The following is a 26,101-nucleotide window of genomic DNA, read 5'->3' as shown; positions in this document are numbered from 1 at the left end:
ACTTGTTATTGATTACTTCTCCATCTTTTCTTCTGCATTTTCATGAGGCTCTATTTTTCTGAAAAAATCATTCAATGAACTAAGGCTCAATTTCAGATGATTACTCCTCCACCTTCCCTTTGAGGCAAATTAAATTAAAATAAAAACTCCAAAGCAAAAACACCTCATTAGATTCATCTCTGCCTAGACTTTTGCTATTCTAATTAAAATAAAATGTTCTATCAAATCATTCCTTTAACAGAGGAAACTGGGTAAGCTACTCAAAAATATAAGGCAATTGCAAACCAACAGGTCAACTTAGGAGAGTCCATCTTCCCAAAGATAAACCCCATTATTGCCCAGCTTACATCCACAACTTTGAGGTCATATGCATTGTGTGTAGCAGCGTGAGTGTTCTTCACATATTGCTTGATAATCTTGGCTTCTTCTGAATCTTTGTCAACAACCTGCAAAGAGGCAAATGAGAAGTTTCCTCAGCACACAAACTAGGAGCCATCTTATAACATGACAACATCCACCCTATGCCTGCACTTGCACCCTTTAAACCTCCTAAACCATTTAAGTGGAAATACATTCCTAGCTAGAGACAATGCACAGATATACAGACAGCCACAGAATGTCTGAGACAGTGCTGGAAATTGAGATGATTTTCAATTCCACTCAAAGAAGGGTCAGCCACGGACTGAGTCCAGTCCAGCTTTCAACACCTCCAAGAAGAGAGCCACCATGGCCTCTGTGGGCAAATTTGTCCAGTGTTTGACCACTGTCAGAGTAAACAAATTTTCAAAACCCAAAACAAACAACATCAACAATAAAATTTTTTTTCTTTTGTTTAAACACAAATTTCTGTATTTCAATTTGTGCCCACTGCCTCTTGTCACTGGAAACCACTGAGGAAAGTCTGCCTCTGTCCTCTTTCCTTCTTTCTCCCATCAGGTATTCCTAGATATTGATACAATATCCCCTGAGCTTTCTTTTCTCCAGGTCAAAACAGCTCAGCTCTTTCTGCATCTCTTGAACGTATGCTCTAGTTCCTTAACCAACCTCAGTTCCATGTACCTGTCCAGTTACAGTTTGGGTGATTTATTTTACTCCAAACTAACAGGATATCAGCTTTTATTCACAGCCATTCATTGCCTTTTATTTCCTTTACCTTAATATCTGTTTTAAGTTTTTCATAGTTGATGTCAATTGGGTCTTTATCTCCATCTTCATTTCCACCTCTGAGAAGGCTGTAAGCAACCTCAATATCAAGCAAGTTGTCCAACATCTGCACTTTAGCCTGAAGAATTGAAAGAAGTAAAGTTATGTTACTTAGGCCTTTGACACATTCAGAATAAGTCTGGGATACCTCAAATTAAAAAAGTGTCTGACAATCACTGGCCACATGGGTGCCATCTAATAACACAACACTGTCTTTAAATTTATCTACATACCCAAATACATTAAAATATACACACATATAGACACATAACATCTCTTATCTTCTAATACCTTATGCATATACTTATTTACACAGACACATGCACTTAAACAAACAAACAGATATTCTGAAGAAAAACAAGTTTAACCTCATGAAAGCATGAGGTTAAACTTGTTTTTCTTCAGATTATCTTTTTGCTTGTGAAGTTTGAATGTTTCTTTAACCTCTGCTTTTATGAGGTTAAGTAAGTGTTAAACCTCACATATTCTCTATGTTAGATGTCTGGCATCAAGACCTGTTGCCTGCAAGCAACATTTTCCAACATTTGTAAAAAACAATTTCTGGTCAATACCTGAATGTATTCCAAGTTATTTAGGAGAGGTGGCTTCTTCATCCCAAAGTCATGAGGAATCAGTGTATAGAAGCGGTTGGAGAGGTCCAAAATCTGGGATTCTGAACCACTGTCAGATACTGCCTAAACAAGACAACAAGCACCAAAGAAAATTACTGAGTAAGACTAAGTCTGCATTGCAATAAAACCACACAAGATACTTAGGGACTAATACAGGAGCAGCAATGCAAATAGTGCTTATGCTTTAGTCTCATAGGACTCAAAAGAACAATTCTATTTAAGTGTCTTGCATGCAGCAAGTCACAGTATTTGCACAGAAACACATAGAATTATGTATGAGAAAAATTTAATGGGGATTATCTTTCTGGAGGGCAAAATAAAGTCTTCAGGACATGTAAGTGGTGCATATACTTGTCAAGGTTCTGGTCTATTCTAGCAATTGAAGAATTCCTGTATCTATGCTTTGCCAAGGAGCCTGTGACAAAAAACATGGTTTATGCTGGTACATTTTTGCAATCTGTAAAGGCAATACTATGTAGTGATTCTGGAATGGTTCAGATCACAATGTGTAAATACAGCAACGTTATCCAACTAGACCCTTTCCTGTGTCAACTCAACCTTTATTCTCATCCTCTGACAAACTTCTCTGGGGTAGAAACACCAGCTCACTACTAGATCAAAGCACCAGCTTCATTTGCTCAGCTGCCATTTATGTTTGGCACAGCCTGAAGTTTGTGCTACAAAAATGCTGAAGACACAAGTACTGCCCACACTGGTACAACAGTGAGAACTAAATGGTTACCCATGGAAGCCACATTCTCTTCCCCAGAGAGAAAGAAAGCACAGCTCAGCATTCACCCCACTGAGCCCAGAACAACTTGTGAATTCCCTTTTTGCTCTACCATCTCTTTGATGCTCACCTGCTGAACCTCATTCAGGATGGAGTACGCACTCTGGATCTGTCGCTTGCTCAGTTTTCCCAATGGCATCTTCTGCAAGTCAATCTGATAAAGACATAAGTATTAAACCCAACTTTCACTACATTTAAACCACTGCAGCATTCCCTGTCTGGTTTCTAGAGAACTAATTTCTCCATGCTCACAGGACTGACCAACAAAGAATGGAAACATTTTAGACTCTGAGGATTGAGGAATTATGTCAGAAGGATACACCACTGAGAGGATATCCTATAACCAAAGGAATACTGCAATAGGAAGCTAAGCACACATGCTAGGGCAACACAAAAATGGGATATTAATTATCTGGCATGAAGTTTAATATTAACCTGGTGTCAGATGCATTTCTTAATCCATTAAGTAACCATACACTTAAGGCTGGCAAAGAAGTAAACTGAATTAAGTAATTCTTGTTCATAAGACCATCTGTGTCTAGATACAATCCAGACACCTCTTCCAACTTTACCCTACAATTATCAAGGATCAAATGCAAAGATGATAGGAGGTGCTTCATATTCATGAAAAATGAGCCAAACCCCCTCAACTAAGTTAAAAGCAATGTCTTGGTTGCCTGCATTTATCCACTGATTTAATTTAATGTTGGTTTTCTTTGTGTATTGATGGATCTTGGGAGAGTACTGGTAAGTGCTACATTGTTAAAGGACCTGAATGCAAAAAATTAAGCCCACTGAAGTCTTTTAGAAAGACTAAAAGACTCTAGACTCGTGACAGTACTCACACTCTGCAGGGTAAACTAGTTTTTACTTTAGTTGATGGATTTAAACATTAGCTCATGGACACAAGACCCTATGAAACTGTCTGGCTAAGTCCCACATTATTTATCCACTATGGAGCTAGGAAACCCAGCTGTATGCAAATCTTCTCTGCAAGATGAACTCACAAGGCTCTTTCAAACCATACAGACTCTGGTCTGAGGTGCATCTCATTTGCTACCCAAAATCCATGGTACTCCAGCCCCAAATGTGGTTCCCTGCTTAGAAAAAAGGATGTCACCATTGTCACATGACCAGCACATTGCTTATCTGTGTTAATACTTTAAGAGCATTCAGCAAATAGCAGGCACTATGCAGGTGTGACTGGGAAAAAATACAAACAAACAAAACCACAGAATGAGTACTGCTCCCAGGACTGGCAGACAATTCTCTCCTGGGTTTGTTAAATTGAAGACGTTGATAGACAAAAAATGCACTTGTGTTTTAAGAATTGCATGTATCATAACTAATTTCCAACCTCCAGGGCATGGCAAGTTCCAGTCAGACTCTTCCCTTTATTTTAAGACAGATCTAAAACTCACACTTGGCTTTTGAGAAGTATGAAGCACTCTGGATTGCAAAGAACTTGCTTCTGTTCGTGCAAGCATGATGGTAGGTTAGGGAGAAACATGAATATGTGTAATCACCTCAAATTCCACCATTGCTTTCTTCATGCTCTCCACATCAAAGATCATCTTAATAAGATCTTGGATTGGCTTAGCGAGTTTTGATTTTGTCCCAGCACCTACTGTCAGTTTCCTGACAGCTTCTTCATCCTGGAAGGTAAAAATAGTATCAGAATTAGCAAAATCACAAAGGATTAAAAAGTTACAGGCTGGCTGCCATGGCAACAACTCAAAACCAATTTAGTGTGTGCATACTATGACTAGCCTGAAGTTCATGGGGAGCGTGGGACATTGCTCTGACATTCTGGAACAAAATGGTCTTAAAAAAACACCTATTCAGTAATTTGGCAGATACTATTTCAAGAGATGGCACTGTGAAAAATAAGCAGAAAGTAGAATTAAGGGACTAGGAACTCTCTTTGCATTGCTGCTTCACTTCAAGCAAGTATTAATTACTTTTTCTGCAAGCTTTCTGCTGCATAGAGACTTTCACATAAAAAAAATGACTGTTTACTTTGCTGCTTTTGTGACAAAACAGATGTAATAATTAGTTTCACCAAGTTTTTGTAATAAAAACTGCCATAGATGTGTACAGGAATCATCAATTAGCCAAAACACCATCTCAATGCCTTCATGGAGAGAGCATTACACGAATAAATCATCAGCCAGGTGCTTTGAATAACACTATACATTACACTGAGACAGACACTTTGCCACTGCAATATTCAAATTTCCAGAATTAAAGCCAAGCTTTGAATGCTTTGCACTGGAAGATGACATCCATTAATTTGGCCATGGAAAAACACAATGTCTTGAAAATATGTGCTCTGGCAACTTTATAGCATTCAACTATTTAGTCTGAAAATAGTTCAGGTAACAGGTATGCCCTTAAATAAACACACAAACCCCCACTGGAAAGAAGGAAGAGAATTATTTATCTTAGCTGTCTAAAAAGCCAAATCTTCCTGGCAGTGAATAATTTCTTTCTCAGCCTGCTCAGTATGTGCACTAAATGGAATACTGCATTGGAGTTGCTACAGCATTTGGGAGGATCTTGGAGGCAGCAGATAGATGAAAAGCATCTATTTTAAATTTGAAAAAATCAAGTTTTCAGACAGGATGTATGTGAACTGACTGCTGGATTAAATGCAGATTAATATCCTTAAAGTTACAGAGTAAACAGGAACAAGCATTCAAAGGATTTGATAACAGAAAACTCTTTAGTTTCCCAACAGATCTATTTTCATGGATGGTACTCCTTGATCTACAGCTTTCCCCTGTAGCAGAGAGAAGATGCAACAGCTGCATTTTAACTCCCCTGGTTTGTTAAGTGCAAGTGACCCAAGAGCAAGCACAGAACAGAACAGTGACACAGGGAACCTCAGCAAGGCTCCACCTGGGACAGGGGCCTTTCAGGGTTACCTGTCCATAATCTATTTCCAGTGGGTAGAACTTTTTGGGATATTTAGTGAAGTTCTTTGAATGCCAAGAATTGCCAGTTTTCTCTTCGTACAAATTCAGGAAGTGTTCAATGGCATCTTCTTTTGATGGCATCTGCTCCAGCTTGTTACTGCCAATCACAGTGCCCACACGGCCCCAGGATCGGAACACCCAGTACCTGGAGGGATGGAGTGGGACAAAAGAACAGGCATCAGCCACTCCAGTGCTGTTTGCATACCACTAACTTTATGAAACACATTCTCCATCAGAGAGAGTGTGAAAAGAATTTCTATGATTTTTTCATTGTGGAAAATCAACAGAGGAATCACTGTATGTCCAAGAACTGGTGTAAAAAATGCCCAGTGTTAACACACCAGAACCACAGCCCTGAGGATAAATGGGTGCACAGCAGGAAAAGAGAGGCTAACATCTCTTCAGTCTTCATGTTTTACAAATACAAATCTTCAGACTATTGTGGTCATATATTTGAAAAACAAAGACAAAGCATCTTTAAGCCCCAGGCCCCAGAGTTCAGTATTTTAGAGAAACCAGAAGTACATCAAATATTTGTTTATACTGCTGACAGCACCTTGGGTGAGCTTCTGTAGTATTTATGGGGATACAATCAATCAACCTTTCCAATGTGTCAGGTATGAAATGCAGGCACTGAAATCCCTCCACATACTGAATCCCAGACTTGATACAACCTCACACAAATGAGACAGGAACAAAAGCCTATTAAAAACATGATGAAGTGCAATAAATCTGGAGCTGAACCACAGTCATTGCAACCCTGGATTTCTGTTTACACAAACACTTATGTGTTTGGCAGGGGCAGTTTTATTTTAAAGAACCTTCTCAATCTCTTCATCTAATCAGTAATGCAACCACTGAACAGCTCTGCCACATACCCAATGAGACTGGAAAGCCAAACACATGATCAGCTCCTACTGCATGACTATTTCATGCATTTTGTTACACTTCAGGGCACACAATTCAGGCTAACACTGTGGTAGAACAGCCAGAATCTGGTTTGGTTTCCCAAAGTGACAGCTCTGCGATCAGAACACAAAATTAAGTTAGAGAAAATGGGGAAAAAAACCCACCTTGGGTTTTGTCAACACCCACAAGGAATATCTCCATGCAGAGCAGATATTTCTCCATGAGTGGCTTGTTTGGAAGAGTTCTTTTAGTTTTTGTTTGGTTTTTTTTAATTTGTGTTGTAGTGGTTTTTTCCTTCAAGTAACTATACCAATCTGTTATCTCCTCAGAGACATCTTACTTACACTTTTGGAGTGTCAACAATCCAGTATTTATTAGTAAAAAGTGAACGGAAGTATTTAAAGGGAAAACTAAACTCACCTGTTCTCTCTGTCATCCTCCAGCAACTGCAGCTTATAATAGGAATTTGTTCCTTTCACAATATCTACTAGTCCCAGGGTTGCACTGAAAATTTTCCCACCTTTTTCAAAGACATGAGCAGAATCCTCCAAACCTGCAGAGAAGAAAAAATTAGAACACAGAGGAGGAGGTTACTGTTTTAACTCTCCTTCCTGCATTTGCACTCATCCAAATGTTTCCTGCAGCAGTGTGATTTAACAGAAATACTGCAAAAAACAGTGACCATACAGCTCATTCAAAACTACTTAGAGCATAATGAATTAATTAATGAATTGTGAGCATACATCTTTAGATAAACCCAGGATCACAACACCCAGTATCTGGAGAAACTAGAGTTATTATCTGGTATCTAGTTATCCTATCTACATAGGATAGTACCCTAAATGAATTAATTAATGAATTGTGAGCATACATCTTTAGATAAACCCAGGATCACAACACCCAGTATCTGGAGAAACTAGTTATTATCTAGTATCTAGTTATCCTATCTTTTTATCCTCTAGTTAGTATCCTAACTAGAGGAAAAACCTGTAACCTTTGATAGAGGATGATCTAAAATCTAGGATCTAATTCTGTGTGAGCAGCTGAAGGAATCCTCAGGAGAAATGCAGCTCCGCAGGTGTCACATTAGCAAATGGACTGAAAACCAAAGGCTGGCCTTGGATGCAGTACAAATTGTCAGAACATCCATGCACCACAGGTTTGGAGAGTAGCATCAGTAGCTGCTTATGCTAAACCTGTGTGCTCTGCTGGCTGGGCCTTTACCCACTCCACTGACAGGAGATCCTAAAGCTGAACAAGGTGCACACCTTAGCTTAAGTGGTCCTGAAGAAAGCTGCACTAGAAAATCCTGGAATATTCAGTCTTGGATGTCAATCAATATGCTTCCTTTGATAGCAATGTTAAAGGTTTAAAAATTGATGCTTCTTTATGGAACCCTCATCCCTTCACAGAAAAACCTTTTTGCAAACCATCATGCATTCTGAATGAAGACTGTGGGTGGTGCAGGCACAGGCACTCTTATCACTCACCAGAATCAGGATCTACTGCTGCTCCACCCTTCACTGTTAACTTCATTTTCTTTTCAGACTTGCTAGGTCCTGCAGTGAAAGACAGTTAATTTTTTTCTTAGGTGAGCAACACAGTTTGACTTGAATCCACCTTAAAATTCTCGATTTGCATAATTATCATCCTAAGGTGAAGCAGATTCCCAGTATATGAGCACACCAACTTCAGGGGCTTTTTTTTAACCTAGCTCTAGCAGCCAAATCACAGCCCCCAACCCACCAACTAAATGAGAAATTACATTTCCCCAGATTCTACCTATTTTTTTCTTCTCCTGGCCCCAAGGGGTAGACCATGTAATTTTTTTACCTGCACTGAAAATAAACACAACCACAAATGTGGAAGTGGGATTTAAAAACCTCACAGGACATGGGGAGTGTTTGGATTCCCTGGGGATGTTATTGTGGTGAGACAGTCTGGCAATAACACACCCCACTATATGCCAGATCTTTGTGTCCTCCAATCTCCACTTGGAGGACACAAAGAACAGGTTTTGAAGAGAAGTGAGCAAATGTGATGGTTTTGTTCACCATCCAGGGTTAATAATGCAAGCTCTCTATGGCACTGGTGAGCAATGCCATCAATGTTTTTACACTGCTACAAAAATATTTATGTTCTAAATCAAGTAGTATAGAGACTCAGTGCTCTGGACCTCAGGATTTTCTCACTTGCCAACACTCCTCGAGTAGTGTCTGTTATTTTGGTGTCCTAGGAGCTGCAACACTAACCCAAACTGGCAGTGAAGCTGATGTTTTATGAAGAAGAGACTGGATTGATGGTAGGGAGCCTGGGCAAACTGAAGTAAGAGAAACAAAAGCCAGCTCAGAAGACAGTTTCATGTTTACTCAAAGCTAGTGTTGCCCTGAGGTCCATTATATAAACTTATCATGAGGAAAAAAAAAAGGCAGAAAATTCAAAGAAAGGGTAAGGACAGACCATACCCAGGTTAGCTTTGTGCATGCACAGTACTGAACAGGCCTGTGCAGAAACAACTGCTTTGGTCCTCACCTTGTTCTTCTTTGACCTTCCCAGCACTCTTTGTACTTGGGGGCTTGCTGCTCTTCCCATCCACAGCCATTTCCTCATGCTCCATTTTCACCTCTGCACCCCAAGGTGAAAGGGCATGGAGAGAGACAAGCTCCTGGAAGTCCTTGCTGGAAGATTTCACATCCTGAAGAAATGCCTCTGAGACCACACGGACTTTGGCCTCCTTCACTTCTTCCATCTTCTTGCTCATTTTCTCCACATCCTCTGCAGAGGCAGGATAGGAAGAGGAGAAAAAAATGCATCCATGAGGTTTTAGACCTCAGCCTCTCCCTCTGGCCATGATTCAGGGCTCTAACACTTCGTGAAAACACAATTCCACTATGTTTTAAATTTATCACATTCTTTGGAGAGCCGAGTTCCTCCTTCAATGTTCAATGATACAGCTTGGGTTAGAGCAGGAACACTCCTGTTCTACCTGGCTGGTCCAGTTCTCCCCTTCCCAGACCTCAGCTGGAGCTGGACTTTCTGATGGATGGGAGCAGATCTCCCACCTCAGCAGTTTGCACAGCTCCAACACAGAGCAAAAGCAGACTCCAAGCTGCCAGCAGAGCAAACAAGTGCCCTCAGGCACCCACAGTCAGCCCTGGGATAGTCCAAGGCAAGCATGGACACAGCCCTCAGCACCCCTCATCCCAACAAAGGTGCTTACACACCACCATGGTCTGCACACAAACCCCAGCTGCCACTGACCCACGAGAGCCTTAAGGCACAGCCTGCCAGGTTAACTTGCTGGGTAAGCAAAACTCAAACAGCACACATCTGTCTACTGTTCCAAGCATATCAGGCCATGTGTGCACACAAAACACTCCCCCTAATCCAAACACTGATCCCCAGACAGCTCTGAGGACAAGTGTCCTCTGTAATCTGCTCAGCTCTGTTCCCACTGCTACCAGTAACCACAGCATGGCTGCTCACTCTGGGTGCTGATGCACAGGGTGGCCTTGTTAGCTGTTGTGGTCATCTTTCCTCCCAGGTCCTCCACAATGCTTTTCACCTCCTCCTTGTTCTTGGACAGCTTCCCAACAACCAGGATCTTCATGTTGGTCAGTGGTTTGTCTAAAGGTTTGGGAATGACATGTTAGCCACAGGCACAGAGTCCCTGGACAAACAGCAAGCACAAAGTGACAGCATCCCCCCCTCTCTGCACAATCAGCTCAGCTGGCAGGGAGACGAGGGCCAAGCAGGTCTGACCTGTGCCAAACAAGCAGGAGGGAGTTCCCAGAGGAAAGGGAACAAAGCTCAGCAGCTGCCAACAAACAGAAGGGATGGAAGACAAGGGAAATGGTATGTAGGCATATTTGCCCTTTTCTTGGTTTGTTTTGTTAAGTAAAAAGAATCAATCTTCTTTCAGCACTGTGCTACTAGGGACTGTGCTCTGCTTCCCTTTTCTTTTGATTCCTGGATGGCATGGGACAAATTCACTGTCACATGAAAGCTCCTGCCTTTTCAAAAGGAAATCTTTTTTTAAGGGGCTGCAGAGAGAATTATCTCTCAAGCAACCAGTCTTAATCTCATAGACAGTACAAGGTTCTACCATGCAAACCTCATAAGCAGTCAGGAGCAAACTGGTAACCATCATGTTAACATTGCAATTCAGGCTGGTCCAGGACATGGCAAGTGCCTAAGAGCATATTTGCACTGCTGTAAGATAAATGCTATCAACTCTAATTGACCAGCTGAGGGTTGTGCTTCCTCTTCTCCCCTCAACTCAGATTAGCTCGGTTGTTAGCAAACAAAGCAACCTGGCTTTAAATCTGGTCAAACTTTTGAGTTTACCTTCAGGGGACACTGAGGCTGATCAGAAACAAGACCTGGGTTACTTTGTCTTCACTGCTAAAATAACATGGTCTGGCTGAAGTTAACTGTGCAGAATTAATCCCACCTTTTTAACCAAGTTACAATAACACCCTGCACCCAAAATTATGGCCAGAACTAGAAAGGCTGAATAATAAAGATGTCAGCATAGTACGTAACAGACAGGGTTTATCACCAAAGCATGCAACTCATTCCAGCAACCTACAGGGAGTTTCTTAAGTCCAACCTTTTGCCAGCTGGAGACAGCACATCTATTTTGCATAAGGGGAGTCAGTGATCAGTAAAGCCAAATCTCAGTAGATTATTTAGAAACAAAACAAACTCCTGAAAAACCCTCTTGCCCTAAAAACCTAAATTTACGTGGAATATCTGGCATTATGGACATCCCTGGATGGTCCCTAAGAAACCAACTGAGGTGGCATTTTGAAACAGGTCTCCCCTGAGACCTTTACATTGCAACATCAGCCTTTGCACTTCTGATTCACTGCATACACATCATTTTCTCACAATCAAGAAACACTCAAAATCATCTGTGAGTAAACAACAGAACCTCAAGCCATGACCCCAGACAGCCAGGGCCTACCTGTGCTGGGAAGATGAAGCACATGAGACACTTTTTTAACAGGAGAGCTCTGCCTGCTCCAGAGCAGGAGAACAGTGGGACTGTTCAGGGTGGCACGTTTGTCTGGCTGGGAATGCCAGCCTGAACATCATCCTGAGCTGCACCCATCCATGCCCAGCCAGACACTTACCTCTGGGTGCAGACACAGTCTCTGACAAAGGAGCAGATGCAGAGGGAGGAGGTGCTGAGTTCACAGCTGCAGCATCTGGAGGGAACACCCTGTCCTGCTTCTTACACTTAAATTTCTTCAGGTAGGGAATTTCCCGGAACTCCTGTGGGATGGAAGCATAAACAATTTAAAACCAACAAACAATATTATAGGATTTAAAGGATAAATGGAACAGTAGCTAGGTGTTGGCATTTATTGCACATCTTGGAAATTATTTTGATTCACACTAAGGTGGACAAAACCCCACTTTACTGACTGAGAAAACAAAGCTGGAAGAGGGTAAATTATGAGTTTCAAATCAAATCAACAACATCACTTTCAATTTAATATTACTGGAAAAATATTATTTATTTATGCATTAACTGCTGGCTCCTGGAGGTATGTGGCTGTGACAGGACTTGCTGCTGTCACAGCTGCTCAGTGCTGCAGCACGCTCTGCTCTCTGGCATCCCGCACTGATTGCTGCTTGTTCAATCAGCTCAGAAATGTGCTCAGAAGATCACAGATGCAGTAAACACTCACCTTTGGGATCACCCAGTCCTTCCTGTTGGGAGTCTGTGTTTTAGCCACGCACTTGGTCCAGGCAGTGATGTCCCCTGAACAGTAATAGGCGTCACTCTTGAACACAAACTGCCCCTTGCACTGCTCGCAGGGCAGCAGGGCTCCAAAGGCCATCCCATCTGCTACTCTGTCCAAGATCTACAGCAACAAAGGACACAGAGCAGGTCATGGCAGAAGGAGGCTGGAAGCACACACACACTGTGTAACCCTGGGCTGCACAAGAACACAACTGCCAGGCTGCTGGCACAGACATTTCCAGCACATCACACACACCCTGAACATAAACCAAGGCTCTCACTGCACTGATGGATATATGATGCCTCAGAGGCATGGCACAAGGCTCCTCCTGCTCACACCCCTGGCTCAGTCTCTCCTCTCCAGGAAGAGGGAGGGGATTCTCCCCCTCTGCTCTGCTCTCAAGAGACCCCACTTGAAGAGCTGCACTCAGATCTGGGGCTCCCACCAGAGCAAGGGCACAGACCTGCAGAAGTGAGGCCAAAGGAGGGCCACAAAAGTGACCAGAGTGTTTGAGCATCTCTGCTGTGAAGACAAGCTGAGACATGGGATTGTGCAGCCTGGAGAAAAGGTCTCTAGGTTTCCTTGTAAAACCTTCCAGAACCTAAACAGGGTCTACAAGAGAGCAGTGAGGCACTTTACAAGGCCATGTAGTGACAGGACAATGGCTTTAAACTGAAAGAAGGTATGTTTAGATTGGATATTAGGAATAAATTCTTTACTCTGAGGACGGTGAGACACTGGAAGGGTTGCCCAGGGGAGCTGTGGATTCTCCATGCTTAGAAGCATTCAAGACTGGGTTGGATGGTGCTTTGAGGAACCTGATCTAGAGGGGTGGCATCCCTGCCCATGGCAGGGGGGTTGGAAAGAGATGATCTTTAGAGTCCCTTCCAATCCAACCCATTCTATAATCCTGTGGTCCAGGAGAACAAACCTACCACACAGCACCTGAGCAGGCTGCCATGCCAGAACAGCCAGGGAGAAGACAAGCTACTGCATCTGAGCCCATGAGGAGGTAGGTGGGAATGTAGGCTCAGACAAGTCCAGGTTTTCCTGCCTAAGAGTATTCCATGACCATTTTGAGTCTAGACACTTCCCACATGCCAGCCCACGCTCCTTACAAAGAGTCTTGATAAATACAAATACTTAAAGCAGTATGTGGCTCTGAAAGAGAGCAGACTCTCACAAATTACATAGACCAAAATGGACTGTTTTTAGAAAAGAAACTGGCAGGAATTTGTACAATTTTTGCTTCATTTTGCAGAATTTAACAGTTGAGGGAGGCCATGTGAAGTGCTTAACTAACCTGCTCATAAAGAGCCAGCACCAACAAAAAAAACCATGGACCACTTTGAGCATAGCAGAATAAAGGCACTACACCAAGACAAAGGTGCTGAATTCAGCATCACCCACCACCACACCACCCTTCACAAGCAAGTGTAATAGCAATACCAGAGTCCTGGGACAGAAGGACTGGGCTTTGCACCAAATTTCTTTCTTAAGTGTTAGGTTAGGAACATTCTTCAGGCTTGTGGACCTTGCAGCAATATTGGGTCAGGTCAGCTTCACCAATTCCAAGACCGTAATAGCAATACCAGAGTCCTGGGACAGAAGGACTGGGCTTTGCACCAAATTTCTTTCTTAAGTGTTACGTTAGGAACATTCTTCAGACTTGTGGAACTTCCAGAAATATTGGGTCAATTCCAAGACACCCCCCAACACAGAGCAACTACAGCCAAACTCACGGCATTCTCCCCTGAGGGGACCTCCTGCTTGTTGGCAATCAGCAGCTCCTTCAGGTCATTGGTGGAGCAGACCTTCCTCAGCTCATCCTTGATGCCCCAGATCAGCTCCGTCTGCTCCTGTTGACAAAACCCAGCAGCTTAGAAAGCAATCAATTACAAGTAGCCAAGAACACTCCTCAAACTGCAGTATGGACACAAGGTTTTAGCAAGTCCATGTTATCTCACACACAGATTGTGAAATTAAGAGCTTCAAGAACCAGTAACTTTACCAAACGGTAGTCACACCTTCTACCAAACACCTAAAACAGACCCTTGAAGTCACATCCTCCAAATGTCAGTGCCCTTACTTAGAAAATCTCAACATTCTTTGCAAATTTCACCTACCTAGCTGACACTGAGAACAGTGGGGATGTAGCTGCATTTGAGCCTTCCAGAAAAAAAAAAAAATCACAAATGCTAATTGCCACTGTTCTTTTTTTAAGATAACCAAGCACTAGAGGAATTTCTACCTGATAAGACACCTGCAGCAGTGTGGAGGAGCATGCATATTCTTTTGGGATTTTCTACAGAACTTGGAAGGGTTGGGAAGCAAAGAAGCATCCTAAAATATCTCAGATAGTTTCTGAATGTTATCCACTGGCTACAGTGAAAAATGTAGTCTGCCCTAGAAGAAGTGTTTTACTGGGTTAAGTGGTGTAATTTTCAGTGTCAATGATCATGCTTAATGAAATGCTGTTAAAAAAAGTGAACCCAAACTTAACCCTGATCCACAAAGTGCCTCCATTTGTCCTAAACATCTGCACTGCAGCAGCAAAACCTTAAAAATATCTTTTTTGAAAGTTATGGTGCTGCCACACAACAAAAAAGAAAACTTTTGCACAAAGCCAGAGCCAGCATTTTTCTACAGCTCCATTAAGACCTCAGTTGTAGCAAAGACAGCTTGTTAGGTTTTTTTTCTTGAGAACTTTTAATAAATAAAAATTCCTGAAGCTCTACTGGGGATTCTTCCCACAATATTCTAAAAAGTGACAGGTAGAAAGCTGTGATCTCTCACAATTTGTACTCAAGAACTGAACAAACACATCTCCCCAGAGGGTGAAAAAGATGTAGTTTTTCTTTAATCTAGTCGCACACTTTATCGCTGTTTAATTTTTACAAAGAGATATTTATTGTTTTCCAAGCTTTTCTGCAATAGTGCTCAAGCACCAAACTCCAGCCACCACAGCCAGATGATACAAGAAGGAGCAAAGAACTAGCCTCTCAAAAAAAAGTCATGTAATCTAATCTCTTTAAATCCAATAAGCCCAAGTCCTAGAGAACATCCTTCCTGTCTTTCGAGAGAAAGGGGCAGGGTGAATTGAATTCCTTCAGCAAAGCCTCAGTGACAGGGCACCTCCTGTGCCAGGACACAAGGATGGTCTGTGCTGCCACTGCTCTCTCTGGGTACAAGGTACTGCCTTCTCTAGAGGCTTTTCACTTAGTGCCTGTCACTGCACTCTTCCCACCAAGCAGTTCTTAGGCTGTCTGCAGCTAAAACTCACCTTCAGCTGTTTCTGCTGCTTTGAGTCTTTCTCTTTTTCTTTTTTCTGCTTCTTTTTTGCAGTTGCGTTTCCATCTACCTCTTCTCCTTTTCTCTTTCTAATAGAGAAAAACAAAACAAAACCACACACACATGAAAGGAAGTTGTTGAAATGCTGTCCAGCAGTTACCAGAGCTCAGATTACTGACTGCCGATATCTGCACAGGCTTGAATATCCTCAGTTTTGGCAGGCAAATCCATTTTTGAAATTCCTCAGTGCTAGATTACAGACCTGCACTTGTCTCTGCAATGTGAGCTGCCTCAATCAGGTCAGGCACACTTAGAGGTTTTCCATGGGTAACTGTGTGGTGTGGGAGAAGAGCACGTGAAAGACTGCAACATTCTCAGGCATATCCTTCTATATCTATATTCATTTCTATTCATCTATACACCAAAAGCATACCTAAGGATCACTGAACAGCTCTCCAAATTTGGGGAGGTGTAGCAATGCAGGTTAAAAGACCACAGTGTCTTTCAGCTGAATCAACAGCTTGATCAGCTTAGGCAGTCTATACTGAAATACAGGAGAGCAAACACAGCAATTTAATGAGTTAACACACTGGGAAACTAGGTATTTCCCACCTAGTTTCTCTTCAGGCTGGAATTAAATCAAGCCTCTGAAACCAAACAGGTGCAAGTTTCTGGAAATTTTCAGTGCAAGCATTGTTGCACAAGTTTCAGGTGCAAGCATTGGAAAATGCTTCCAGGCTCACAGTGGTTTTGTGATGCACTGTTGGGAGTTGCATGTGTGGAAATTTATTGCTATTTGTTAGGCCTTAGAGCTGAAGGGAGAAGTTACACAAAACACTGCTCCAGAAAGACAGAAAAATAAAGTCAAATGAAAACTGGGGGATTTTGGCAGACTTCAGAGTGACAAGGGACCTCAGAAGAAGATCATTTATGTTCCCAGAGTCATGCCATCCCCTTTGTCTGCCTGGAGCTTGCGTTCTCCTTGTGAGGACGCCAAGGGAAATTCTATCCCAGCTGAGACAGGCCAGGCCTGCAACTCGAGGCAGAGCATGAACACAGCTTGGATCACACACTCCATTCTGACAGAGATGCTTTCTGTTGTGAAACATCAGCCAGCTCTCTTTTAAAGAAAACCTCTCTCAACTTTCTAAGCTGTGTCTGAGGTTAAGTCATGAAGTCAACATTTCTGATTGCTCTCCTACTTACAATTTTGAACAGCTCTTTCCAGGACTTTGCTCCCATTAAGACTAAGAATGTCAGGAGGTATTCTCCTCCCAGAGACTCCTGCATGAGACCTGCACTTTCCAGTAACTTGCCTGGCCCTAAAATTGTGCTAAGTGCTCACTTTATTTGCAGTGGCCACAACGGCCCACCATTAGCCCCTCTGACCAAACCACAGTTCAGAGCACTGAAGGACTGGTTTGGCAGAAGATCTCATTTTCCAGCTGTGCCCCTGCCAGGGGCCATCAGTGAGCAGGGGCTATGCTGTACATCTCCCTGCCTCTTGGTGGGGACAAACAGCTCCACTGTGCTGCCAGTAACTGCTTGAGAAAAACTTCACCCTGTGTTCTGAATCAGGCAAGCAGCAACCAGTGTGGCAGGACTGCCTCCAGCACAGACAGCAGTGCCTCCAAAAGTCCCCAAGCCAAGCAAGTCCTCTCTCCTCCTTGGCTGCAGTCCCTACTGGGAGCAAGACCAGAGCATTCACTGAGCCCTATCAAGAGGACAATGACTTCCCTAAGCTTTAACAGAGTCAGGGGTACACAACAGAATCTGTGAAAAACTTACCAGCCTGAGTGCAAAGCGTGCTGCTGCACCTTCCCAAACCAGGGATTAATGATGTCAGTGCTCAGGAGGGGTGAGCACTGGGTATGTGCAGTGCCTGCTGATACCCAGTCAGGATGCCTCCATCAAGCCAGCACTCCCTCCCACAGTGTAACTTGTCTCCCAAGGGAGCCAATCCAGCACAGCAGCCGCTGGAAGGATCACTGCTGAGAGACCCCGTGACCCAGGGAATGCATCCAAATTCCATCAGCAACTCACTCTTTTGGCAGCTTCTCCTCACAGTCAAGGGGACAGCAGTTGCTGTACAGAGTGGTTACAGTACCTGCTCCAGCCACTGGAACAAACCATGGAGTGGGAAGGATCATCCCAACTGCAGGAAGGCATAAAGCTGTGGGTCACCACCTTCTCTTTTGTGCCCAAGGCTAAAGCAAACACCAATCATTTTATATAGCCTGGAGAAGGGAATGGCAAAGCTGACTTCATCTTGCAGCTTCCCAAAGCAGCACATTTTAGAGCAATCTGTAAACTCACCGACACAAGAACAGACACACAATGATCTTCCATCCACCCTGTGCTGCCCACAGCAGTGGGGTGCTACTGTGTACACCCTTTGTCCTGCTGGGGAAGGGACAGCCTTCCATCTCTGACAGGTACAGCCCAATAGCTTGCCTGGAAGGACTGGTATTTCCCAGGCAATGCAAACCACTTCTCACCTTCATGGAGGCCACACAAGATTTACTCCAACTTCAGAGGAGATGAAGAGGTAAGTGAGCTGCCCCACTGTGGCCTGGCCCTTCCTGACCATCTACTCTATTTTTCACACTGGCCTCTTCCCCTCCCTACAATGAAAAGGTGGAAAGGACAGTCACAACAACCCTGGATAAAGCAGCAGCCCAGGAGGGAGGAACAAGAACCCCTTTTTTCACCTCCTCTCTGTAAAGCACTGCCAGACTGTTGGTGACCTGAGTACTTAGCATTTGCCTCAGGTCACCTCTGCAGCTAATCCAGTGCTGCATGACATCTCCAGAGTGACACTTTACTCCTGACCTGGGCAGCAATTCTATCTAAACAAGTGAGGCAGAAAATACAGGAAGTATTACAGCTCAGAGCAGGAGGACAAACACACACTACCAAAGAAATACTGTCAAAAGGAGCTCACAAGCTGCTACTGCATTTCCTACAACAGCACACAGGCATTCTTTCCTCAGAGAAGGTGCAGGCAAGGACACAAGATCCTCCTTTTCCAGGTCTGCAAAGTGTTAGTGCTTAGGCAGGACAGCCCATAGCCCAAGGGAGGGTTGCATGTCTCACCCAGATCTGGCTGAGGAAAGGAGCCAGGATCCTTGCAGTAAATCCTCCCATATTTGTTCTTCACAAGGAAAGGATTTTTTAACTTATTCTGGGTAGCCCTGCTCCACACCTCACCTCTCTCATCTGAAAGAGGCACATTTCAATGTCACTTTTACACAAAGGGCTGACAGGGCAGTCTCCAAGTCTGAGGTCCTCCTCAATGTATGGGCTGGACATGCAATAGCAGCACCTGAATTTGGATGTATCACATCTGAATTGCACAGACTTCTGAGTCAAGATACAATTCAAATGCAGTCTATTTAGAAATATCTTTAAAGATAATTTTGAGAATCTCACTTGCAACAGACACTTTAATATAATTTCTGCAAGAGCCTGTAATTTCTGTTGTTAATTTCTGTTATCTGATCAAATTCACAAGGTGACTTATCCAAGGTAACTGCATCTCATTCAGGTTTCTGCAGTGTTCTTCCTTTGGCTTCTTCATAACTCCTGTGCTTTCCTGGCAGCAAAACCACCAGATAGTTAGCACACCACACTCCTCCACTCATGCTGTTTATTTACACTCTCACCCATTCCATTTGTTTGACAGGCAACGATTTTTCCAACTGACCCTTACCACCCTTGGCTCAAGCACAGCCCAAAGAGCAGAAGGTATTGGAGCATAAGAGCCAGCCAGCAACCTGAAGGCTGAAGGGCTTGTTCAGGAAGTGCTTAGAAAGCAGGAAAGATGAGACATCCTGCTGCTTTTCTGGCATGAGGTCCTGGTTCACGTTACCCTCCATCACCAGTGCAAGCTTTTCTCCACTGCAATTCTAGGCTTTTATTTACGCAGCAACTTGGCAAACTACTTTGTGGCCTTTCTTGACAAAGCCTTCATATTTTGCATAGCATCCCAGAAGTGGCCCAGAAAAGCAGAGTCAGGGCAGACAAGAGAAGCACTTACACAGTCAAATCTCTAGAGCTTAGCTGAGGACATGGGAGAAAACTACAAATAACCCTGTTAAACTCACTGTTCTAGGACAAAGCAGAATTCACATCTCAACACAAAAAGCAAAGGACTACTTGAAAACCTGTAAGTGCATTAAAATACTGCACTTCTGCTTGCACTAAGCAATGCACACAGAGGTAAAATCCCTGCATGGAAAGACAGCAGGCTGCCCAACAGATGCACACATCTCCTCTTGGTCTCTGCCAGCTCAGCAGAGCGAGGTGAACAGAACAGAACCTGACAGGGCTCTGGCCATAGCCCCCATCCTGGGGTGCTGCAGGACTCTCCCCACAGCACCCACACCACTGCCAAATGCTTCTGGAGCAGTGGCTTGCCAGGGAACTGCACACCACACACGTCAGCTGCATACCTGAAGGACCAATACTGACAAAGACTGCACAGCTGTGACATGGCCATAGCTTCTCAGAACAGACATCAGCCTCGCTGGACATTTTCAGGGTAAATCTTTGCAAAAGCAAAGTTGAATTCAGTTTAAAACGTACACAGAGAAGCCTAATGTTTTCCAATGACAAGATCATTCTTATTTGTAGGACCCAGAAATACCTAATGTTCCTTCCTCCACGGAGACAATACAACACTGGTTTGTGGTATGAAGCATTACTCCAGGCAAAGTCATTTGAAGAACAAGTAACAAAAGCCTTCATTAAAAAAAGAAAGATTCACAAAGCTAGCAAGTCACCTGGAAACACTTCTCTGTCAGTACAAGTTCTGTCAAGTGCCTCCACTGAAAATCTCAATGCAAGGCGATGGAATTTCGGACATACTATAAAAGATTCAGCAAAAAGCATCCAAGTGTAAGCACTACATGGCCAATAAACACCATTATCAGATTCAGTGCCTGTCACAGTTCAGCAGCTCATAGATAAAAGATGTCAAATCAATTCTCTAACAAGAGGTTTGAGCAGAGAAACCATTGCTGATTAACAGTATCACACAAGGAGACACAGAGCCCAGTATCCATTTGTACTGCACAAGCATTATCTTATGGTTGAAAGCCCTGAATCAGCTCTCCAAGTCACAGCTGCAGGTCTCTGCATTTCCTCAAGGCAGTCACAGGAGGCAACTGGACTGCAGGTTCCCAGGGACAGGGAATGTCTGCTGTCACCTGCCTGAGGTCACAGGAAGGACCAAACCTTCCTATGACCAGTATTGTTCTAACACAGACAACAGCATCCCACAACATTTATCATGATGTATTTAAAGGCAACAGCTCCTCCAGAAACACCATTTCTTACACTAACCACCTACCCTTCACTCTTGGTAGCTGGGAGCTGCTTCTTCAGAGTTTCTTTATCTTCAGCTTTCAGGATGCTGAAGCCCAGGAGCTGGGTGGCTCCGTAGGCCGGGAGGAAGCCCAGCTCAGCTCGGCGGCTCACGAAGCACTCCGGGTGGTACCAGTTATCGATCATCCCCAGCTGCGGCTTCTCAGGATGCACCATCTTCTTGGAAATACGGATCTGGCCCTGAGGGAGATGGACGTGACACAAGAGCAACTGTTAGGCCATTCTGGAAGGAGCAGGATGTTAACGAGTTACCAACATGATGCTTCCTAAAAACCTGTAAAGCAGAAACAATTCCGCTATCAAAGTCTGCAACTTTTGTTCAAACCCTTTCACTACATTTCTCTACCATTTTCAAGTACTCTTGCTAGGTTGAAAAAGCCACCTTTTAAGGCAGTTTTCTGTTCAAAATTCACTCAAACTAGGTACGCCTGTTGTCTTTATTCCAACTTCCAGTAAGCTTACCAAGTAAAACTCACATGAACAAGCCTCATAAAGGCACATGTCAAAATTAACTTTATGTCCCTATCACTCAAACATCAATGCTATCATGATCTTATCCTGTTTTACTGCAAATTACTTTTCAGATGTCCAAAAAGCAGATGGTTTGCAGTGCAAACAAGCAGGAAAAGCTGCAGTTAGTGGTGGCTCTCTTGCCATCAAAATGTTGGTGAGCCGCATTCCCAGCCTGCTCTAAGACCCAAGTGAAAGGAGGGATCACCAGGCTTGAAGCTCAGGCTACCATACCTGAGAGATGCCTTTACTGTCAGCTGTCCAGGACACAGCTGCTGCTCACACATAGAAATGCAGCTCTGCAAGTGCTTTCCATATGCAGGACAGACAGGAAGCAATTATAAAAGCCACTGTTTGAATTAAAACTGGTGAGAGAAAAGATGAGATGGAGAACTTTTTTACCTTTTCTATTTTCTGCTCACAGCCTTTGCAAGTGCTTCTGTTAGACTTGGCATATTCTGCAGCGAAGTCATTTAGGCTCTTCTCAGCTTTACCACCTCCTTCCTGTTCCCCTCCTTTTCCTGGAGAACAAAGCAAATACAGAATTCAGCTTTAATATGCATTCCCTTATTTTCTTATTCTCTGTCCCAGATTGTTAGCAGTCTGCATTAATAAACCTCTTGGGTTCCAGCCACTCATTTGTCCAGAATTTAAACAGAGAGCAAGACAAGCAATCCATGCTCAAAAGCACCACAGAGCCACCATAACCATGCACTGAACTGAAGGTACCATTGAGAAAACAAGAGTACAACAGCATCTGTTAACATTAAAGAACTGAAAATTAAATACACCAATCATGATAACAAGAAATGTTTTTCAAGGTATCTGCCAACTGACTTGGCTTTTTCTCCTCACTGATTTAACACGCTGGATGATACTGTCAGCATCCCAGCCCTGGAGTGTGGAGACATCAGCAATTCTTCTGATATCACTTGCTGAAGCGACGTGGCCATCAAATCACCATAATAACAGCACAACAAAAGAGAGCACGGCTCCAGATGAACCTCCAAACACCATGAGGCTTCTGCCTACCTCCTCCAGGGCCTCCAGTTTCAATGGCTTTCTTGATTTTCTCCTGATCTTCCCACCGAAGCTCGGGGAAGCCGTCAATGTCTGCGTGGGACACAATTCGAGCCCGCTTCCAGAAGCAGCTGTAGTGGTGCCAGTGAGGGACTTTGCCATCAAACATGGGTGACTAGCAAAAAAGCACATCAGGCCAAGGTGAAACAATTCAAGCAGAATCAAGGGGAAAAACAAAACAAAGCCCAAAATAAAAAGGAGTACCTGGGTAAACAAATGCAATTTCTTCTTTTTATTTTTCTTCAAATCAAGAGCTGAATACTATTTAGGACAAAGTCTAAGAAGAAAATCTAATAAGACAGACAAGCTGCTGGGAGATGTTCCCAAAGTGGAAAGACATGGAAGGAGCATTTAGCTAGCTTAACTAGTTCATCACCCTGCTGCTCAGCCCATCTGTTTTACTGAAAGAAAAAACAAGTCCCAACCTTAGGATGGCTGCACCAGCCCCTGTGAGACTGTGCAGCACAAAAGGCTGCTGACCTCACTCCCTTTGAGAGCCCCTTCTCAAGTAAACAGTCTGTATACTGCAGAACCCATGGCAGGCACAAGATAACGAGGGCAGCTCCAAGGATTGTGGCCTGAGGAAACTCCTGAATGGCCTGCAGGAGGTAGAGACAAATTCAATGGAAACACCAGAGCCCAGTTAAAGTTCTGCATCAGAAGCTGACAGCAGGCCACAAAGATGATCAGAGGGTTGAAGAACCGCTCCTGTGGAGACAGGCTGAGAGAGTTTGGGTAGTTCAGCCTGCAGAAGGCTCCAGGGCTATCTTACAGCACTTTCCAATAGCTGAAGTGGGCCTACAAGAACGCTGGAGAGGGAGTTTTCACAAAGACTTGTAGTGATAAGGTGGTGTGGCATTGGGAAAGGCTGCCCAGAGAAGCTGTGGATGCCCCATCCCTGGAAATGCTCAAGGCCAGGTTGGATGGGGCTCTGAAGAACCTGATGTAGTGGGGGGCATCCCTGTCCACTGCAGGGGATTGGAACTAGATTATCTTCAGGGCCCCTGTCAGACCAAACTATTCCACGATCCTGTGATCGGGACAGAAGCATCACTCAAGTCCTCCCTGAAGTGCAGCTCCAGAGTGCCCTGCCCCACACCAAACACTTGTTTTGCAAGTACCACACTTGTTTAAAACTCAGACACAGTAGGTACCGTCCTGGCATCACTCCAGTTACCCCCCAGGCAAAATAACCTCACAGTGGTTTGGCTCCAAATAACACAAACAGCTGCTGTACTAATAATACTCAGTGCTGTGTAATTATAATTACTGATGATACAGAACTAATGACCTAGGAAAGTCTTCCATGTGTCACTCACTAACAGGAGGGAGTTAAAAACAAGCCAAAACCAACAGCAGAGCTTTGTGAATGAGCAGGAAGGAAAAGGAAAGGGCTTCGAAAACCACAGCATGGAACCAGGAGATCTGAGAGCCCAAACTACAGCCAACCACCTACCCAAACTGTAAGAGGACATTTTTATTTCCAGATGGGCTCTTCCCACAAGCCAGGACTGCATACCCAGCTACCCTCACAGCATCACAGCAGCCACCCTGCAGTTGCTCTCAATGTGTCTGCAAGTCACATGCAATTTTGGCACTGCAACGTGGACTCTGGGCTTGTGTCTAGAGCTGTGCAGGAGGGCTCGAGGCTGTCCCAACACAAAGGCTTTGAGGGCACAAGGCACTCAAAGGGGGGTACAAAAGAGAGCAGAGCTGGCTCAATCTTTAAGACAACCATACAAGCAGTGAGTAATCTCCTCAACATGGAGTTTCAGACTCTTCTCTGTGTGGAAAATGAAACCTCTAGGCAAGCTGGGCCTTGTTTACACAACTTCTCTCAGCTCACCTATCGCTAGACCATAATTTCCTAAACAAACTAAGGAAAAAAGAGACCGATTCACTTTCACAGTGCACGTTCAGATAACAGAAACCGCTCAGTTCCAGCTGGAGGCAAAAGACAAAGCTGTGCTGGTCCTGCAGGGCCTGGGTGCCTAGGACACAGAACCCCACTGTCATTCAGAGCCCTTCACTTGAGGAACCAAAACAAAAGGGAGGTTATGGCAGACACAACTGCAGCCATGGTCTGTATGTCTCTTTAATTTCTTCAGCACAGTTTGCAGAAGAGCTCCATGCACTGCCGCTGGCACAGAGGCTGCTCTGCAGGGGATTTCCCCAGGAAAAAGCAAGGGACCCGCATGCTCTGGTGAAATTAATGCATTTGCAGCAAGATGCTCAGAAGCACGGTGTGCTCTGCTGTTACAAATACTAGCAGAGGGCAGAGGAAAGAGCAAGCAAATTCAAGAGGTTGTGGGAAAAATAAATAAAAATACAAGTGTTTGGTGTAAGACCAGCAGTTTTGGGGAGATGTCTGGCAATGAAAGGCAGTGGCTCTGCGAGGAATGTCACGGTCCCAGGAGCCACTCTATAAACCAAACCCTAGCGAACCAGAACACAACTCCTGCCCCCGGTACTGATGAAGGGCAACCCACCCCGCACCAGCCCCAGCTGCTGGGCAAGACAGGAAGGGGTAACAAACGTGAGGAAACAAACGTGAGGAAGCCGAGGAGCAGCAGCGAGCGGTTGAGGGCAGCGGGCGAGACAAAAGGAGAGGCGGCAGGAACACGTGCGAGCAAAGGCTGCAGCCCGGCACCGCACGGTCCCGCACCTTCCCAGGGCGAGGAGGCCCTGGGGAACAAAGGCACAGGCAGGTGTTTCCCCTCCGGGACAGCAGCTTTGCCTCCAAGCCCGGCAGGCCTGCCAGCCCTGCCCGGCAGCCAGGGGCACAAGCCATCCACGTCCTTCAGCCCCGCTCCTCGGGCGGCCGGGAGCCACAGCACCCATCCCCTCCTCCATCCCTCCGTAGGGTTTTGCGCTGCCACGTCCTTGCTCGCCTTCCGCAGACCCACACGTAAGCCTCTGCTCACCTTTCACAGCAACACCCCGAAGCCAGCCCGCCCCAGCCCTGCTGCAGCCCCTGGGGACAGTGCCCGCTCGCAGCACAGCGGCGATTCCCTCCGCATCCTCCCGCAGCGGGCAGGGATGCCGGCTCCGCGCACAGCTCCCAGCCCCCAACACACCACGGGGCTCTTCCCTTCCTTCCAAAAGCCAGCCGAGCGCTCTCTTCCCCAAAAGGCACAGATAACAGCGTGAGGGCGGCGCGGAGCACGCCGTGCCTCCGCAGCCCGTCCGCCAAGTGCGGCTCAGCTGTTCCGCCCGCCATGTGCCAGCCAGCCCGCCGGGACCACCCGGGCCCACCTCACCCGGGCTGCCCCTCGCAGCTTGCGGGCCGCAGTTCCTCTGCCTCGCGTGCGAAGCGCTCACCGAGCGGGGATTCCCGGCCCGGCACCGAGCGGAGCGGCCGCATCAGCCCGCCCCCCGCCCGCGGCGGCCCCGCCACGCGGTACCTGCACCATGAGCGCCAGGCGCAGCGAGTCCTTGGCGATGCTCTCGCCGCACTTCTTGCAGGAGGCGCGGCCGCTCTTGGCGTACTCGGCCCGGTACAGCTTCTCCGCCGGCTCCGCCATCGCCGCCGCTCCCGCGCCCGCCGCCGCGCCCCCGCCCCGC

General features: G+C 45.0%; 1 protein-coding gene across 1 annotated transcript in view; it reads right to left on the bottom strand.

Annotated features, from left to right (window-relative positions):
* The window catches only part of PARP1 (poly(ADP-ribose) polymerase 1), a 30,717-nt gene extending 4,622 nt beyond the window's left edge, over window positions 1-26,095 (bottom strand). The window contains exons 1-18 of the mRNA XM_039717081.1: window positions 25,942-26,095; window positions 22,490-22,652; window positions 21,860-21,978; window positions 20,913-21,127; window positions 15,552-15,648; window positions 14,011-14,127; window positions 12,212-12,388; window positions 11,651-11,792; window positions 9,999-10,139; window positions 9,045-9,287; window positions 8,003-8,071; window positions 6,933-7,065; window positions 5,553-5,748; window positions 4,152-4,280; window positions 2,696-2,779; window positions 1,776-1,898; window positions 1,154-1,282; window positions 348-446 (exon numbers count right to left, since the gene is read on the bottom strand). Of these exons, the coding sequence (XP_039573015.1) occupies window positions 348-446; window positions 1,154-1,282; window positions 1,776-1,898; window positions 2,696-2,779; window positions 4,152-4,280; window positions 5,553-5,748; window positions 6,933-7,065; window positions 8,003-8,071; window positions 9,045-9,287; window positions 9,999-10,139; window positions 11,651-11,792; window positions 12,212-12,388; window positions 14,011-14,127; window positions 15,552-15,648; window positions 20,913-21,127; window positions 21,860-21,978; window positions 22,490-22,652; window positions 25,942-26,061 (2,496 nt within the window). The 5' untranslated portion in view covers window positions 26,062-26,095. The remainder of the gene's footprint in view (window positions 1-347; window positions 447-1,153; window positions 1,283-1,775; window positions 1,899-2,695; window positions 2,780-4,151; window positions 4,281-5,552; window positions 5,749-6,932; window positions 7,066-8,002; window positions 8,072-9,044; window positions 9,288-9,998; window positions 10,140-11,650; window positions 11,793-12,211; window positions 12,389-14,010; window positions 14,128-15,551; window positions 15,649-20,912; window positions 21,128-21,859; window positions 21,979-22,489; window positions 22,653-25,941) is intronic.
* Window positions 26,096-26,101: the final 6 nt, after the last annotated feature.

The sequence above is a fragment of the Passer montanus genome, unplaced genomic scaffold, assembly GCF_014805655.1.
Source record: "Passer montanus isolate IOZ18808 unplaced genomic scaffold, ASM1480565v1 scaffold37, whole genome shotgun sequence".
NCBI lineage: Eukaryota > Metazoa > Chordata > Aves > Passeriformes > Passeridae > Passer > Passer montanus.
This window is presented reverse-complemented; position numbering and strand designations above follow the sequence as displayed.